General features: G+C 50.2%; 1 protein-coding gene across 2 annotated transcripts in view; it reads left to right on the top strand.

Annotated features, from left to right (window-relative positions):
• flt4 (fms related receptor tyrosine kinase 4) overlaps window positions 1-17374 on the top strand; it is a 361767-nt gene that overhangs the window by 329415 nt on the left and 14978 nt on the right. For both annotated transcript variants that reach the window (XM_085996053.1, XM_085996054.1), the window contains 2 exons: window positions 743-882; window positions 16438-16558. In XM_085996053.1, coding sequence (XP_085852179.1) covers window positions 743-882; window positions 16438-16558 — 261 coding nt within the window. The remainder of the gene's footprint in view (window positions 1-742; window positions 883-16437; window positions 16559-17374) is intronic.

Below are 17374 nucleotides of genomic sequence, written 5' to 3'. Positions count from 1 at the left end.
AGCGCTGCACTGTCGGAGGGGCAGTACTGAGGGAGCGCTGCACTGTCGGAGGGGCAGTACTGAGGGCGCGCTGCACTGTCGGAGGCGCAGTACTGAGGGAGTGCTGCACTGTCGGAGGGGCAGTACTGAGGGAGCGCCGCACTGTCGGAGGGGCAGTACTGAGGGAGTGCTGCACTGTCGGAGGGGCAGTACTGAGGGAGCGCCGCACTGTCGGAGGGGCTTTACTGAGGGAGCGCTGCACTGTCGGGGGGCAGTACTGAGGGAGCGCTGCACTGTCGGAGGGACAGTACTGACGGAGTGCTGCACTGTCGGAGGGGCAGTACTGAGGGAGCGCCGCACTGTTGGAGGGGCAGCACTGAGAGAGCGCCGCACTGTCGGAGGGGCATTACTGAGGGAGCGCTGCACTGTCGGAGGTGCCATCTTTTGGATGAGGCGTTAAACCGAGGCCCTGTCTGTCCTCTCGGGTGGATGTAAATGATCCCACGGCCACTATTTCGAAGAAGAGCAGGGGAGTTCTCCCCGGTGTCCTGGGCCAATATTTATCACTCAATCAACATAACAAAAAAACAGATAATCTGGTCATTATCACATTGCTGTTTGTGGGAGCTTGCTGTGCGCAAATTGGCTGCCACGTTATAAGTGACTTCGCTTCTAAAGTACTTCATTGGCTGTAAAACGCTTTGGGACGTCCTGAGGTCATGAAAGGCACTGGAGAAACACAAGTTCTTTCTTTTTCTTTTAGGACGGGAAAGACTACATTCCTCTCGGCACGTTGCCGTGCACGGACGATGATTTGGGCTTTTCCCAGCCGTCTTCATCCATGCCTCATGGAGATGATGAAGAGTCACAATCGAGATTACGATGTGACAGTATAGGACCAAGGTAGGATGTGTTACTTGGACAAGCGATAGAGGAGCGTCAGACTCCTGCACCGCCCACACATCGGCCAATCCCGTCTCTGAGCGACAGGATGGATCTCAATCCAACCTTCCCCACTAGCAGCTCTTCCCAACGCAGGTACCTTCCCATCCCATTCCTGAGACCCAGATCCAGCTCTCCGAGATTGTTGTATTTTTCAGCCGTGGCTCACTGAGCAGCACCCTCGCCTTTGAGTCAGAAGGTCGTGGGTTCAAGTCTCACTCCAGAGACTTGAGCATAAAATGTGGGCCGACACTCCCAGTGCAGTACTGAGGGAGGGCTGCACTGTTAGAGGGGCAGTACTGAGGGAGCGCCGCACTGTCAGAGGGGCAGTACTGAGGGAGCGCCGCACTGTCGGAGGGGCAGTACTGAGGGAGCGCCGCACTGTCGGAGGGGCAGTACTGAGGGAGCGCCGCACTGTCGGAGGGGCAGTACTGAGGGAGCGCTGCACTGTCAGAGGGGCAGTACTGAGGGTGCGCCGCACTGTCGGAGGGGCAGTGCTGAGGGAGCGCTGCACTGTCGGAGGGGCAGTACTGAGGGAGCGCCGCACTATCAGAGGGGCAGTGCTGAGGGAGCGCCGCACTGTCAGAGGGGCAGTACTGAGGGAGCGCCGCACTGTCGGAGGGGCAGTACTGAGGGAGCGCCGCACTGTCAGAGGGGCAGTACTGAGGGAGCGCCGCACTGTCGGAGGGGCAGTACTGAGGGAGTGCTGCACTGTTGGAGGGGCAGTACTGAGGGAGCGCCGCACTGTCGGAGGGGCAGTACTGAGGGAGCACCGCACTGTCGGAGGGGCAGTACTGAGGGAGCACTGCACTAGAGTCATAGATTTATACAGCACAGAAAGAGGCCCTTTGGCCCATTGTGTCCGCGCCGGCCATCAAGCCCTGTCTATTCTAATCCCATTTTCCCTTGCATGCTGTGGCGTTTCAAGTGCTCATCTAAATGCTTCTTGAATGTTGTGAGGGTTCCTGCCTCTACCACCCTTTCAGGCAGTGAGTTCCAGATTCCAAACACCCTCTGGGTGAAAAAGTTGTTCCTCAAATCCCCTCTAAACCTCCTGCCCCTCACCTTGAAACTATGCCCCCTGGTTATTGACCCCTCTACTAAGGGAAAAAGTTCCTTTCTATCTACCCTATCTATGCCCCTCATAATCAGGTCCCCCCTCAGCCTTCTCTGCTCTAAGGAAAACAACCCCGGCCTGTCCAGTCTCTCTTCATAGCTGAAATGCTCCAGCCCAGGTAACATCCTGGTGAATCTCCTCTGCACCCTCTCCAATGCAATCACATCCTTCCTATAGTGTGGCGACCAGAACTGCACACAGTATTCCAGCTGTGGCCTAACTAGCGTTTTGTACAGCTCCATCATAACCTCCCTGCTCTTATATTCTATGCCTCGGCTAATGAAGGCAAGTATCCCATATGCCTTTTTAACCACCTTATCTACCTGCCCTGCTGCCTTCAGGGATCTATGTACATGCACACCAAGGTTCCTCTGATCCTCTGTCCTTCCTAGGGTCCTACCATTCATTGTGTATTCCCTTGCCTTGTTAGTCCTCCCAAAATGCATCACCTCACACTTTTCAGGGTTAAATTCTATTTGCCACTTTTCTGCCCATCTGACCAACCCGTCCATATCGTCCTGTAGCCTGAGGCTTCCCTCCTCGCTATTTACCACTCCACCAGTTTTCGTTTCATCTGCGAACTTACTGATCATATCTCCTACATTCATATCTAAATCATTAATGTGCACTACAAACAGCAAGGGACCCAGCACTGACCCCTGCGGTACACCACTGGACACAGGCTTCTGTAATGATATCAGCAAATAGAGATGGTATTTGCCTGTTCGATTATGATGCGTTAGCAGCATGATTGCAGGTATTGATTGCTTGTGCCTGACCAGCAGAGGTCATGTGACCGAGACAAGCAAGGCAGGAGTTTAGTTTCAGTTTCGTTCTAGATGCATCACTAGCATGATGTCTCCTCTAAATGCTGTATAAAGAGTTGAACAGACTTTAGATTAAAAGACATTCTCTTTCATAAATGTCTCGTCATTGAACCCACAAAGAAATCAATACAGCTTCCAGTCACATAAACAACCTTCGACCATCACACTCTGCCTCCTGCCACTAGCCAATTTAGGATCCAATCTGCCAAATTGCCCTGGATCCCATGGGCTCTTACCTTCTTGACCAGTCTCCCATGCAGGACTTTGTCAAAAGCCTTACTGAAGTCCATGTAGACTACATCAACTGCACTACCCTCATCCACACACCTAGTCACCCCCTCGAAAAATTCAATCAAATTGGTTAGACATGATCTCCCCCTGACAAAGCCATGCTGACTACCCTTGATTAATCCTTGCCTCTCCAAGTGGAGACTAATTCTATCCCTCAGAAATTTTTCCAATAATTTCCCTACCACTACTGTTAGGCTCACTGGCCTGTAATTCCCTGGTTTATCCCTACTACCCTTCTTGAATAATGATACTACGTTGGCTGTTCTCCAGTCCTCTGGCACCTCCCCTGTGGCCAGAGAGGATATGAAAATTTGTGTCAGAGCCCCTGCAATCTCCTCCCTTGCCTCACACAGCAGCCTGGGATACATCTCGTCTGGGCCTGGGGATTTATCCACTTTTAAGCCCGCTAAAACCGCTAGTACCTCCTCCCTCTCAATGCTAATTTGTTCAAGTATATCACAATCCCCCTGCCTGATTTCTATGCCTACATCGTCCTTCTCCATAGTGGACACAGATGCAAAATATTCATTTAAAACCTCACCTACATCTTCCGGCTCTACACACAGATTGCCACTTTGGTCCCTAATGGGCCCTACTCTTTCCCTGGTTATCCTCTTGCCCTTAATATACTTATAAAACACCTTGGGATTTTCCTTTATTTTGCCCGCCAGTGTTTTTTCATGCCCCCTCTTCGCTCTCCTAATTTCTTTTTTAAGCACCCCCCTGCACTTTCTATACTCCTCTAGGTCTTCCACTGTTTTTAGTCCTTTGTATCTGCCAAAAGCCTCCCTTTTTTTCCTAATCCATTCTTGTATATCCCTTGACATCCAGGGTTCTCTGGACTTGTTGGTCCCACCCTCGACCTTTACGGGATCATGTTGGCGCTGTACTCTCTCTATTTCTTTTCTGAAAGACTCCCACTGCTCTGATGTGGATTTTCCTACAAGTAGCTGATCCCAGTCCACTTTGGCCAGATCCTGCCTTATCACATTAAAATCGGCCTTCCCCAATTTAGAGCCTTTATTTCCGGTCCATCTTTGTCCTTTTCCATGACTACCTTAAATCTCACCGAATTATGGTCACTGTCACCAAAATGCTCTCCTACTGACACTTCTACCACTTGCCCGGCAACATTCCCTAGAATTAGGTCCAGTACCACCCCCTCTCTTGTAGGACTTTCTACATGCTGGCTCAAAAAGCTCTCCTGGATGCACTTTAAGAATTCCGCACTCTCTAAGCCTTTCACACTATCCCAGTTAATATTGGGGAAGTTGAAATCCCCCACTATTACTACCTGATTATTTCTACACTTCTCTGAGATTTGCCTCCATATCTGTTCCTCTATCTCCCCTGACTTTTTGGGGGCCTATAGTGCACTCCTAGCAAAGTGCTTGCCCCCTTTTTGTTTTTAAGTTCTACCCATATGGCCTCATTAGAGGAACCTACTAAGATATCATCCCTCCTTACAGCAGTAATTGACTCCTTGATTAATATTGCGACAGCCCCTCTTCTTTTACACCCCCCTCTGTCTCGCCTGAAGATTCTATACCCCGGAATATTGAGCTGCCAGTCCTGCCCCTCCCTCAACCATGCTCTGTGATAGCAACAATATCATACTCCCATGTGTTCATCAACACCTTCAATTCATCTGCCTTACTTGTAAGACTCCTTGCATTAAAATAAATGCCTTCCAGCCTTGCCATACTCCCTCGTGCTGTTACATGTTTGCTCTGCCTTCCAGACTGACTTGTTTTTTCCTCTATATTTGGCTGTGCATCACCCCCTACTATAGCTCAACTCCGTATCCCATCCCCCTGCCAAGTTAGTTTAAACCCTCCCCCCCCACCCCACCAACAACATTAGCAAAACTCCCCGCAAGGATGCTGGTCCCGTTCCAGTTCAATGTCGGAGGGGCAGTGCTGAGGGAGCGCCGCACTGTTGGAGGGGCAGTACTGAGGGAGCGCTGCACTGTCGGTGGGGCAGTACTGAGGGAGCGCCGCACTGTTGGAGGGGCAGTACCGAGGGAGCGCTGCACTGTCGGAGGGGCAGTACTGAGGGAGAGCTGCACTATAAGAGGAGCAGTACTGAGGGAGCACTGCACTGTCGGAGGGGCATTACTGAGGGAGCGTTGCACTGTCGGTGGAGCAGTACTGAGGGAGAGCTGCACTGTAAGAGGAGCAGTACTGAGGGAGCGCTGCACTGTCGGAGGGGCAGTACTGAGGGAGCGCTGCACTGTCGGAGGAGCAGTACTGAGGGAGAGCTGCACTGTAAGAGGAGCAGTACTGAGGGAGCACTGCACTGTCGGAGGGGCATTACTGAGGGAGCGCTGCACTGTCGGAGGAGCAGTACTCCGACAACTGAAGAACAACAAGGCCTCAGGAGCAGATGGAATCCCTGCCGAGGCACTAAAGCATGGCAGAGAAGCACTACTGGTGCGAATTCATGAACTGATTTCTCTTATCTGGAAGGAGGAGAGCATGCCAGGGGATCGCAGAGACGCCGTAATCGTGACCATCTTCAAGAAAGGTGACAAGTCCGATTGCGGTAATTACAGAGGAGTTTCCCTGCTCTCTGCCACAGGGAAAGTCATCGCAAGAATCCTCCTCAATTGTCTTCTCCCAGTGGCTGAAGAGCCCCTCCCAGAGTCGCAATGCGGATTCCTCCCACTAAGGGGCACAATGGACATGATCTTCACCGCGCGTCAACTGCAAGAGAAATGCAGGGAACAGCACCAACCGCTGTACATGGCCTTCTTTGATCTCACAAAGGCCTTCGACACTGTCAACCGTGAGGGATTATGGAGTGTCCTCCTCAAATTCGGCTTCCTTCAAAAGTTTGTCACCATCCTCCGCCTGCTTCACGACGACATGCAAGCCGTGATCCTGACCAACGGTTCCACCACAGACCCAATTCACGTACGAACCGGGGTCAAGCAAGGCTGTGTCATCGCACCAACGCTCTTCTCGATCTTCCTTGCTGCAATGCTCCATCTCACCCTCAGTAAGCTCCCCACTGGAGTGGAGCTAATTTACAGAACAAATGGGAAACTGTTCAACCTCCGTCGCCTCTAGTCCAGACCCAAGGTCGTCCCATCTGTCATCGAATTACAGTATGCAGACGATGCTTGCGTCTGCGCTCACTCGGAGGTCGAACTCCAAACCATCGTAAACACCTTCACCGAAGCATATGAGAGCATGGGCCTTACACTAAACATCCATAAGACAAAGGTCCTCTACCAACCTGCCCCCGCCACACAGTACTGCCCCCCGATTATCAAAATCCACGACAAGGCCTTAGATAACATGGACCACTTTCCATACCTCGGGAGCCTACTGTCAACAAGGGCAGACGTCGACGACGAAGTCCAACACCGCCTTCAGTGTGCCAGTGCAGCCTTCGGTCGCCTGAGGAAGAGAGTGTTTGAAGACCAGGACCTCAAACCCGGCACTAAGCTCATGGTCTACAGAGCAGCAGTGATACCCGCCTTCCTGTATGCTTCAGAGATATGGACCATGTACAGTAGGCACCTCAAAGCACTGGAGAGGTACCACCAACGCTGCCTCCGCAAGATCCTGCAAATACATTGGCAGGATAGGCGCACCAACGTCAGTGTTCTTGCTCAGGCCAACATCCCCAGCATCGAAGCTCTGACCACGCTCAATCAGCTCCGATGGACGGGTCACATTGTCCGCATGCCCGATACGAGACTCCCAAAACAAGCGCTCTACTCGGAGCTCCGGCACAGCAAGAGAGCCCCAGGTGGGCAGAGGAAACGCTTCAAGGACACCCTCAAAGCCTCCTTGAAAAAGTGTAACATCCCTGTTAAGTATGTGTATTGTATTGAACAATTAACACAAAGACTTAAACGTATAACTCAAACAGGTCTTTACTGGTTGGAGGTAGGGACTATACTGAATACAAGATTACTGCACAGTGCTTATATACCGGTGTGTTCACCCCCGGTATTACATCTACAGCAGCCTGAGAAAGTAGTACATCTCTTAAGGTGGAACAGGCTTAAGCTCTCTTAAGGTGGAACAGGTTACATACACAACACTCCTCCCTTCTTAGCTTTATAGTCATCCCCCCCATTTAACATAACGTAATAACATATATACATATATAACTTCATGTTTAACGTAACATATCACAGATTCAGTCTCTGCGGAAAACAGTTTACAGATTCAATCTCTACGAACAGTTGCAACATACTCTTAGTGGGAACAGTTTACAGGTTCAGTCTCTGTGGGAACAGTTCGTAAATTCAGTCTCTGATCTTAATTCGTTCCAGACAGCATCTTTTCGTAGTGTTCGGCCGGAGGTAGTAGAAGTAACAATATTTTAAACAATTATTATTTTCGGCCTCTTCTTTTTCTTTTCTGCCTTTTTACAACTCTTGTCGTTCCCATCTTCTCGGCGGACAGCTGTAATGCTACCAACTCTCTATGTTCTTTAGACCTTAAGTGCTTCCTCCGGATTTCAGCACTTTGGGAGTTTCCATCACAATTTGGGCATACCACATCCTCGTAGTATTCACTATCACTCAACAGGTCGAGAGGCCCTTCTACTTCTTCCTTACCCAACTGGACGCTATCCGACTGCTGTTCCTTCTCTATCTCTCTTACTTCCCGTAGTAGAGCCACCTTCTTCCGATGTTCCGTAGACTTTTGGTGCTCCTCCATGATTTCTGCACTTTGGGGGTCGAAGTTACAAGCTGGGCAGGACAGGACATCGTAATATTCGGAGTCGTCCGACAGGTCATGGTAATATTCGGTGTCGTCCTGAGCTAGGCCAGCAAGAGGGTCGTCTATTTCCTCCATACCCAGCTGGACGTTAGCCAGCTCTTGTTCCAAATCCAGACATCTTTCCTGAAGAGACTTCTTCATGTGTACCTCTGCATCCAGCTTTTTCTGGGCTTTCAGCAAGTCGTTTACTAGTGACCTCATTTGTGATTTTAATACTTCAACTTCCTTTGGAGATTGATTGCTCGGACTATGCAGTCCCTCTACCGGAGCAGCTGTTTCAGCGGTCTGTTGTTCTACATTGACGTGAGTCAGCGTACTTTTGGCATCCAATGGCTGCTCTGTTGCAGTCGTTTCAGTCTGTGTCGTCACATCAGCCATCTCAATTACTTTTGAGAGCTCCGAACCCTTTTCCTTTGAAGATCGCAGCTCGTGTTCAAGTTTTTCCCATTTCAGAGTCTTGTCCCTCAGCATATGAAGGAGTTGGCTGACCGTTAACTCTTCTGACACCAGATTATGGCACGCACCTTCAGAACCTGAATCAGCTTTGATTCGTTCGGCCTCCTCGCGCAGATGGTTGGTGTGCTCCTGCTCCATTTTCTCCATCAGTTGCTTCTGTTGCCTTTCCAGATTCTCCCACTCTGTAACAAAGAACTTTTTTATTTCATTCATCTCTTGCTCAAAACGGCGAATGATTTGTTCTAATTGCTGTTGTAGTTTGAAATGGAGTTGAGTTTGAGCCCAGTGTCCCTCAAAAATGTGCATATCAGTAGACTTGACAGACTCAGAATTCTCTGTTAAACTATGTTGTTGTTGCTCAGTGGAATTCTGTGCTGAAACTTTGTCTTTTGCACATGGGTTGGTCTTACCATCATCAGTTCTAGAGTCTGGGCTGATTATCTGCACCGAGTTCTCACTCTTTATGGCTTTTAGCGAATGCCAGTCCATATTTATGTTTCTAAACCACTCCCGGCCTAGTAGTGGTGGACCTCCCTCCGGTAGCACATATAAGTCCATTATTTGACTTCCTTCGCCCTTGTTGGCCACTGCAACCTTTATTGTCCCGATGGGGTACACTCTCTGCCCCGTGTAGGTTGTCAATATAATCTCCGTATCCTGTAGGGGAATATGTTGCAATAACCTGTAATCTTTCTTATTCATGACCGACAATGCCGATCCAGTGTCCAATTCCATTTTTACTTGGACTCCTTCTATCTGAAGAGTAACCCAAATTGTCTGGAGGTCTGCACCCTTACCAACGTTGAGTACCCTTAAGCTAGCCAGTTCAATACTGCTTGCGTCTGAATCGGACTCCTGTTCGGCCACCTTGTGTACCTTTGCGTATTTCCCTTGCGGTGACTTCTTGTTGCTGGTCTTCTTCCCTGACCTGCATACTCTAGCTATATGTCCAAGCCTACCACAAGTTCTACATTCTTGGTTTTTAAACCAACACTGGTTCTGATCATGCGTTGTCTTTCCACAACGATAACATTTAACAGAACTCACACCCAATTTGTGTGCACTGAGCTCCGGTGACCGTAGCTGCATTACTGCCGTGCCTCTCGCTGCGGCTTCGTGTGCTGCTGCCATAGTGACCGCCTTCTCAAGCGTCAGCTCATTCTCCTCGAGCAGTCGCTTTTGTGTATCCTGTTTAAATAAACCACACACAAATTTGTCTCGTAGTGCATCTGTCAGTCCCGTTCGAAACTGGCAATATTTCGCTAATTTACACAATTCCAGCAAATATTCAGCATTGCTTTCATGCTGTAGCTGCCTTCTGTCGTAAAATTTAAATCGTTCCGCTAGCATCAGCGGCGTGGGGTTTAGATGATCTTTCAGGACAGTAACAATCTCATCGAACGTCTTATCCGCCGGTTCACCTGGTGATAACAGGTGTTTCAATTGCCCGTATGTCTTCGCACCCATTAAATTTAATAATGTTAGTGCTTTATCAGCCTCACGAATTTTATTGGCCTTACAATAATTTTTAACTCGTTCAACATATATGGCCCAATCTTCGATGTCACTATCAAAGTTGCTAATATTCCCGTGTTTAGGCATTGTAGTACTTTATCAGATTTGCAATTTCTCAGATTTTTTTTTATTTTTTTACTGCTATCCAAGATGGCGGCTTCCCGCTCTTGCCGTCGTCCTCCGCCCACAAAATGGCGGTTTTCCCGCGCTTGGCGGTCTTCACCCGTCCCCCGACGCCGTCTCCCTTCAGCCCCCGAGTGCGGCCCTTATCTCCGCCGCAATCGATGGCCCGCGCTTTTCACCGCGGCTCTCGCACCTTGAGCTTCTGCAGCCGCCGCGCCTTTCAGCCCGAGTGCGGCCCTTATCAGGGATTTCGATCGATGGCCCGGCTGCGCCTCGCACTTGAAAGCGGCCCGGCCCTTATCAGTGCTTGCGATCGATGGCCTGGCTGCGCCCCTCACTTCAAAGCGGCCCGGCCCTTATCTGCCGATCGCTATCGCCCTGTACCTCTCTCTTCCCCAGTCCTGTCTTCTACTCCGGTTCACAAGCTGATGGAGGCTTCAGGGTCCTAATGCCTGTCGCTTCCAGTGGGGTGGTGAGTGGTGAGGTTTGAAACCTCTCTTCAACCGCCGTGGAATAACTGCCGCAGGGTAAGAACCTGACTCGTCGCTAGTGTTAAGTATGTGTATTGTATCAGGGAATTGGATGCAATATTTCCAAATTCGCTGACGACACTAAACTAGGAGGAGGGGTGGGCTCTGATGAGGATGTCAGGAGGCTACAGTGCGATTTGGACAGGTTGGGGGAATGGGCGGATACGTGGCAGATGCACTATAATGTGGATAAATGCGAGGTTATCCACTTTGGGGGTAAAAACAGGAGGGTAGATTATTATCTAAATGGCAATAGATTGGGAGATGGGGAAGTGCAGAGGGACCTGGGTGTTCTTGTGCACCAGTCACTGAAGGAGAGCATGCAGGTGCAACAGGCGATTAAGAAGGCAAATGGTATGTTGGCCTTCATATCAAGGGGGTTCGAGTATAGGAATAGGGATACCTTACTACAGCTGTACAAGGTGCTGGTGAGACCGCATCTGGAGTATTGTGTACAGTTTTGGTCGCCCCATCTGCGGAAGGATGTTCTTGCCATGGAAAGAGTGCAACGGCGATTCACCAGGCTGATACCTGGAATGGCGGGAATGACCTACGAAGAGAGATTAAATAGTTTGGGCTTGTACTCACTGGAGTTTAGAAGATTGAGAGGGGATCTCATCGAAACATATAAAATTATGGCAGGCCTGGACAGGCTGAATTCAGAGAGAATGTTTCCAATGGCCGGGGAGCACAGAACCAGGGGCCACAGTCTAAAAATAGCGGGCAAATCATTTAAAACAGAGATGAGGAAGAATTTCTTCACTCAAAGAGTGGTGAGCCTGTGGAATTCCCTGCCACAGAGGGCTGTGAAGGCTAATTCAATAAATATTTTCAAGAGAGAATTGGATATATTTCTGAAGGCTAAGGGGATTAAGGGTTACGGAGAAAAGGCGGGGACGGGGTACTGAACTGGTAAGATCAGCTATGATCTCAGACGAAGATCAGCCATGATCTCATTGAATGGCGGAGCAGGCTCGAAGGGCCGAATGGCCTACTCCTGTTCCTATCTCTATGTATCTATGTATTGAACAATTAACACAAAGACTTAAACGTATAACTCAAACAGGTCTTTACTGGTTGGAGGTAGGGACTATACTGAATACAAGATTACTGCACAGTGCTTATATACCGGTGTGTTCACCCCCGGTATTACGTCTACAGCAGCCTGAGAAAGTAGTACATCTCTTAAGGTGGAACAGGCTTAAGCTTTCTTAAGGTGGAACAGGTTACATACACAACAATCCCCACCGACTCCTGGGAATCCCTGGCCCAAGACCGCACAAAGTGGAGGAGAAGCATCCGGGAAGGCGCCGAACACCTCGAGTCTCTTCGCCGGGAGCAAGCGGAAGCCAAGCGCAAGCAGCGCAAGGAGCGCACGTCAACCCAAGCACCCCACCCACCCGCCCCTTCAACCACCGTCTGCCCCACCTGTGACAGAGACTGTAGGTCCCGCATTGGACTCATCAGTCACCTGCGAACTCATTTTTAATGTGGAAGCAAGTCATCCTCAGTTCCGAGGGACTGCCTAAGAAGAAGAACTATAGCTCCACTCCGTATCCCATCCCCCTGCCAAGTTAGTTTAAACCCCGCCAACAGCATTAGCAAAACTCCCCGCAAGGATGCTGGTCCCGTTCCAGTTCATGTCGGAGGGGCAGTACTGAGGGAGAGCTGCACTGTCGGTGGGGCAATACTGAGGGAGTGCCGCACTGTCGGAGGGGCAGTACTGAGGGAGAGCTGCACTGTAAGAGGAGCAGTACTGAGGGAGCACTGTACTTTTGGAGGGGCATTACTGAGGGAGCGCTGCACTGTCGGAGGAGCAGTACTGAGGGAGCGCTGCACTGTAGGAGGGGCAGTACTGAGGGAGTGCTGCACTGTCGAAGGGGCAGTACTGAGGGAGCGCCGCACTGTCGGGGGGGCAGTACTGAGGGAGAGCTGCACTGTAGGAGGAGCAGTACTGAGGGAGAGCTGCACTGTCGGAGGGGCAGTACTGAGGGAGCACCGCACTGTCGGAGGGGCACTACTGAGGGAGCGCTGCACTGTCGGAGGGGCAGTACTGAGGGAGCGCTGCACTGTAGGAGGGGCAGTACTGAGGGAGTGCTGCACTGTCGAAGGGGCAGTACTGAGGGAGCGCCGCACTGTCGGGGGGGCAGTACTGAGGGAGAGCTGCACTGTAGGAGGAGCAGTACTGAGGGAGAGCTGCACTGTCGGAGGGGCAGTACTGAGGGAGCACCGCACTGTCGGAGGGGCACTACTGAGGGAGCGCTGCACTGTCGGAGGGGCAGTACTGAGGGAGTGCTGCACTGTCGGAGGGGCAGTACTGAGGGAGCGCCGCACTGTCGGGGGGGCAGTACTGAGGGAGCGCCGCACTGTCGGGGGGGCAGTACTGAGGGAGAGCTGCACTGTAGGAGGAGCAGTACTGAGGGAGAGCTGCACCGTCGGAGGGGTAGTACTGAGGGAGCACTGCACTGTCAGAGGGGCAGTGCTGAGGGAGCGCTGCACTGTCGGAGGGGCAGTACTGAGGGAGCGCTGCACTGTCGGAGGGGCAGTACTGAGAGAATGCTGCACTGTTGGAGGAGCCATCTTTCAGATGAGACGTTAAACCGAGGCCCCGTCTGCTCTCTCAGATGTTCGTAAAAGATCCCACGGCCACTATTTCGAAGAAGAGCAGGGGAGTTCTCCCCGGTATCCTGGCCAATAATTATCCCGCAATCAACATCACTAAAACAGATTATCTGGTCATTATCACATTGCTGTTTGTGGGAGCTTGCTGTGCTCAAATTGGCTGCCACGTTTCCTACATTACAACAGTGACTACACTTCAAAAGTACTTCATTGGCTATGAAGCTTTGAGACATCCGGTGGTCGTGAAAGGCGCTATAGAAATGCAAGTCTTTCTTTACAATAGCACCCGAAGACCCACTCCACCCTCATTACTAGCCGACTCCAGCAACAGCCCCATGACTCCCAAACCCCAAGACCCGCTCCCCCCGTGCCCACACACGGTAGAGTCATACTATGAGACCCTTCCACCCTCAGTACCAGCAGATCCCAGACCCCAGGAACCCCTCTCCCCACACAGTACTGTCACACCCCAGGGCCACCACAACACCAGCAGAGCCCAGCAACCCAACCCTAGCTGCTGCACCAGTGCCTCACACACCCGGCACCAATGCAACACACACACCGGCACCAGTGCAACACACACACACGGCACCAGTGCAACACACACACACACGGCACCAATGCAGGACACACACACTCGTCCACCAGTGCAACACACACACCGGCACCAGTGCAACACACACGCCGGCCACCAATGCCCCACACACACCAGCACCAGTGCAACACACACACACCAGCACCAGTGCAACACACACACACCAGCACCAGTGCAACACACACACACCCAGCACCAGTGCCGCACACACACCCGGCACCAGTGCCCCACACACACCAGCACCAGTGCAACTCACACACACCGGCACCAGTGCAACACACACACCGGCACCAGTGCAACACACACACACAGCTGTCTCCAATCTGCTACACGCAGCCAACAATCTTTCCGTATATCTTGCGCATTAAAATGGTGCGCGATATAAATTAAATCCACGGTAAATAAACATATAGTAATCAAAGACACTCATTTGTAGTTTTGGACAGAAACTAATGGGCAGAGGCACGGATTTCGATTTCCTAAACAACAGTAAAATCACAAAACACCATTTAGTAAAATGGAATTTGACTCATTAAATCAGCAGCCCTGGTGATGTCCCCGGCATAGAATAAACACGCGTATCTTTATAAAACAGTGAACACTCTTAAAGCCCGTGAGCAACAACATGTTAAGGTCAATAGTAAACTTCGAACTTTTATTATCAAAGGTTTGATTGAGGGTCAGTATTGGAGTGAGGATTGAGGGTCAATATTGGAGAAAGGATTGAGGGTCAGTATTGGAGTGTGGATTGAGGGTCAGTATTGGAGTGCGGATTGAGGGCCAGTATTGAAGTGAGGATTGAGGGTCAATATTGGAGTGAGGATTGAGGGTCAATATTGGAGTGAGGATTGAGGGTCAGTATTGGATTGAGGGTCAGTATTGGAGTGAGGATTGAGGGTCAGTATTGGAGTGAGGATTGAGGGTCAATATTGGAGAGAGGATTGAGGGTCAGTATTGGAGTGTGGATTGAGGGTCAGTATTGGAGTGCGGATTGAGGGCCAGTATTGGAGTGAGGATTGAGGGTCAATATTGGAGTGAGGATTGAGGGTCAGTATTGGATTGAGGGTCAGTATTGGAGTGAGGATTGAGGGTCAGTATTGGAGTGAGGATTGAGGGTCAGTATTGGATTGAGGATTGAGGGTCAGTATTGGATTGAGGATTGAGGGTCAATATTGGAGTGAGGATTGAGGGTCAATATTGGAGTGAGGATTGAGGGTCTGTATTGGAGTGAGGATTGAGGGTCTGTATTGGAGTGAGGATTGAGGGTCAATATTGGAGTGAGGATTGAGGGTCTGTATTGGAGTGAGGATTGAGGGTCAATATTGGAGTGAGGATTGAGGGTCAATATTGGAGTGAGGATTGAGGGTCAATATTGGAGTGAGGATTGAGGGTCTGTATTGGAGTGAGGATTGAGGGTCAATATTGGAGTGAGGATTGAGGGTCAGTATTGGAGTGAGGATTGAGGGTCAGTATTGGAGTGAGGATTGAGGGTCAATATTGGAGTGAGGATTGAGGGTCAGTATTGGAGTGTGGATTGAGGGTCAGTATTGGAGTGAGTATTGAGGGTCAGTATTGGAGTGAGGATTGAGGGTCAGTATTGGAGTGAGGATTGAGGGTCAATATTGGAGTGTGGATTGAGGGTCAATATTGGAGTGTGGATTGAGGGTCAATATTGGAGTGTGGATTGAGGGTCAGTATTGGAGTGAGGATTGAGGGTCAATATTGGAGTGAGGGTTAGTATTGGAGAGAGGATTGAGGGTCAATATTGGAGTGAGGATTGAGGGTCAGTATTGGAGTGAGGGTTGAGGGTCTGTATTGGAGTGAGGATTGAGGGTCAGTATTGGAGTGAGGATTGAGCGTCAGTATTGGAGTGAGGATTGAGGGTCAGTATTGGAGTGAGGATTGATGGTCAGTATTGGAGTGAGGATTGAGGGTCAGTATTGGAGTGAGGATTGAGGGTCAGTATTGGAGTGAGGATTGAGGGTCAGTATTGGAGTGAGTATTGAGGGTCAATATTGGAGTGAGGGTTGAGGGTCTGTATTGGAGTGAGGATTGAGGGTCAGTATTGGAGTGAGGATTGAGGGTCAGTATTGGAGTGAGGATTGAGGGTCAGTATTGGAGTGAGGATTGAGGGTCAGTATTGGAGTGAGGATTGAGCGTCAGTATTGGAGTGAGGATTGAGGGTCAGTATTGGAGTGAGGATTGAGGGTCAGTATTGGAGTGAGGATTGAGGGTCAGTATTGGAGTGAGGATTGAGGGTCAGTATTGGAGTGAGGATTGAGGGTCAGTATTGGAGTGAGTATTGAGGGTCAATATTGGAGTGAGGGTTGAGGGTCTGTATTGGAGTGAGGATTGAGGGTCTGTATTGGAGTGAGGATTGAGGGTCAGTATTGGAGTGAGGATTGAGGGTCAGTATTGGAGTGAGGATTGAGGGTCTGTATTGGAGTGAGGATTAAGTTGACCAACAAACCTCAATATTTATCCCGCAACAAACATCACTGAATCAGTTATCTGGTCATCATCACGTTGCTGTTTGTGGGATCTTGCTGTGTGCAAATTGGCTGCCACATTTCCCACATTACAACAGTTTATACACTTCAGAAAAGTACTGGATTGGCTGTAAAGCGCTTTGGGACGTCAGGTGGTCGTGAAAGGTGCTGTAGAAATGTAAGTCTTTCTTTGTTTTGTTCTTTAGATACTATAACTGTGTGTCTTTTACTGGAAATATAAGCGGGGGGAGTCAGATTAAGTGCCCATCAAGGGTGAAAACATTTGAAGATGTCCCGATGGAGCTGACGATGAATCCTATGCAAAATGTGAGTATTCCTTGTCTCTCAATTCCGGGTTAATTCTTCACCCCTATCTGTCTCCTTCCCCCCATATTGTTGCCTCTTCGCTTCCTGCAACTTCTTCCATTAGTGCATAAGAATTAGGAGCAGGAGTCGGCCACTCGGCCCCTCGAGCCTGCTCCGCCATTCAATGAGATCATGGCTGATCATCGACCTCAACTCCACTTTCCCGCCCGATCCCCATATCCCTTGATTCCCCGAGAGTCCAAAAATCTATCGATCTCAGCCTTGAATATACTCAAAGACTGAGCCTCCACAGCCCTCTGGGGCAGAGAATTCCAAAGATTCACAATCCTGAGTGAAGAAATTCCTCCTCATCTCAGTCATAAATGGCCGACCCCTTATCCTGAGACTGTGACCCCTGTTTCTAGACTCCCCAGCCAGGGGGAAGCAGCCTCTCAGCATCTACCCTGTCAATCCCCCTCAGAATCTTGTATGTTTCAATGAGATCACCTCTCATTCTTCTAAACTCCAGAGAGTATCGGCCCAATCTACACAATCTCTCCTCATAGGACAGCCCTCTCATCCCCTACCCCTCTCCCTTCCCCAAACTGGAATGCTCCATTACTGTGCCATGTGCTATTGAACGGATTGGCCAACAGACTCTGATGGGGTCTCCCCTATGGCTCAGAAGGTGACCGCGCCATATCATAGTGCTGACCCATGAAGACCAAGGTGCCCGGTGGTCTACCTTCGGTCGGTGTTGGATTGGCCGATCTCAGGTGCGTTTGGTGATGATGAAGCTCCAATAATTGGTCTCTGTTCACTCCTGGGCTCATGAGG

This window comes from Somniosus microcephalus, chromosome 8 (genome assembly GCF_052327205.1).
Source record: "Somniosus microcephalus isolate GS21.2 chromosome 8, FLI_Smic_1.0, whole genome shotgun sequence".
Classification (NCBI taxonomy): domain Eukaryota; kingdom Metazoa; phylum Chordata; class Chondrichthyes; order Squaliformes; family Somniosidae; genus Somniosus; species Somniosus microcephalus.
The sequence above is the reverse complement of the archived record's forward strand: the minus strand, read 5'-3'. Positions and strand labels throughout refer to the sequence as shown.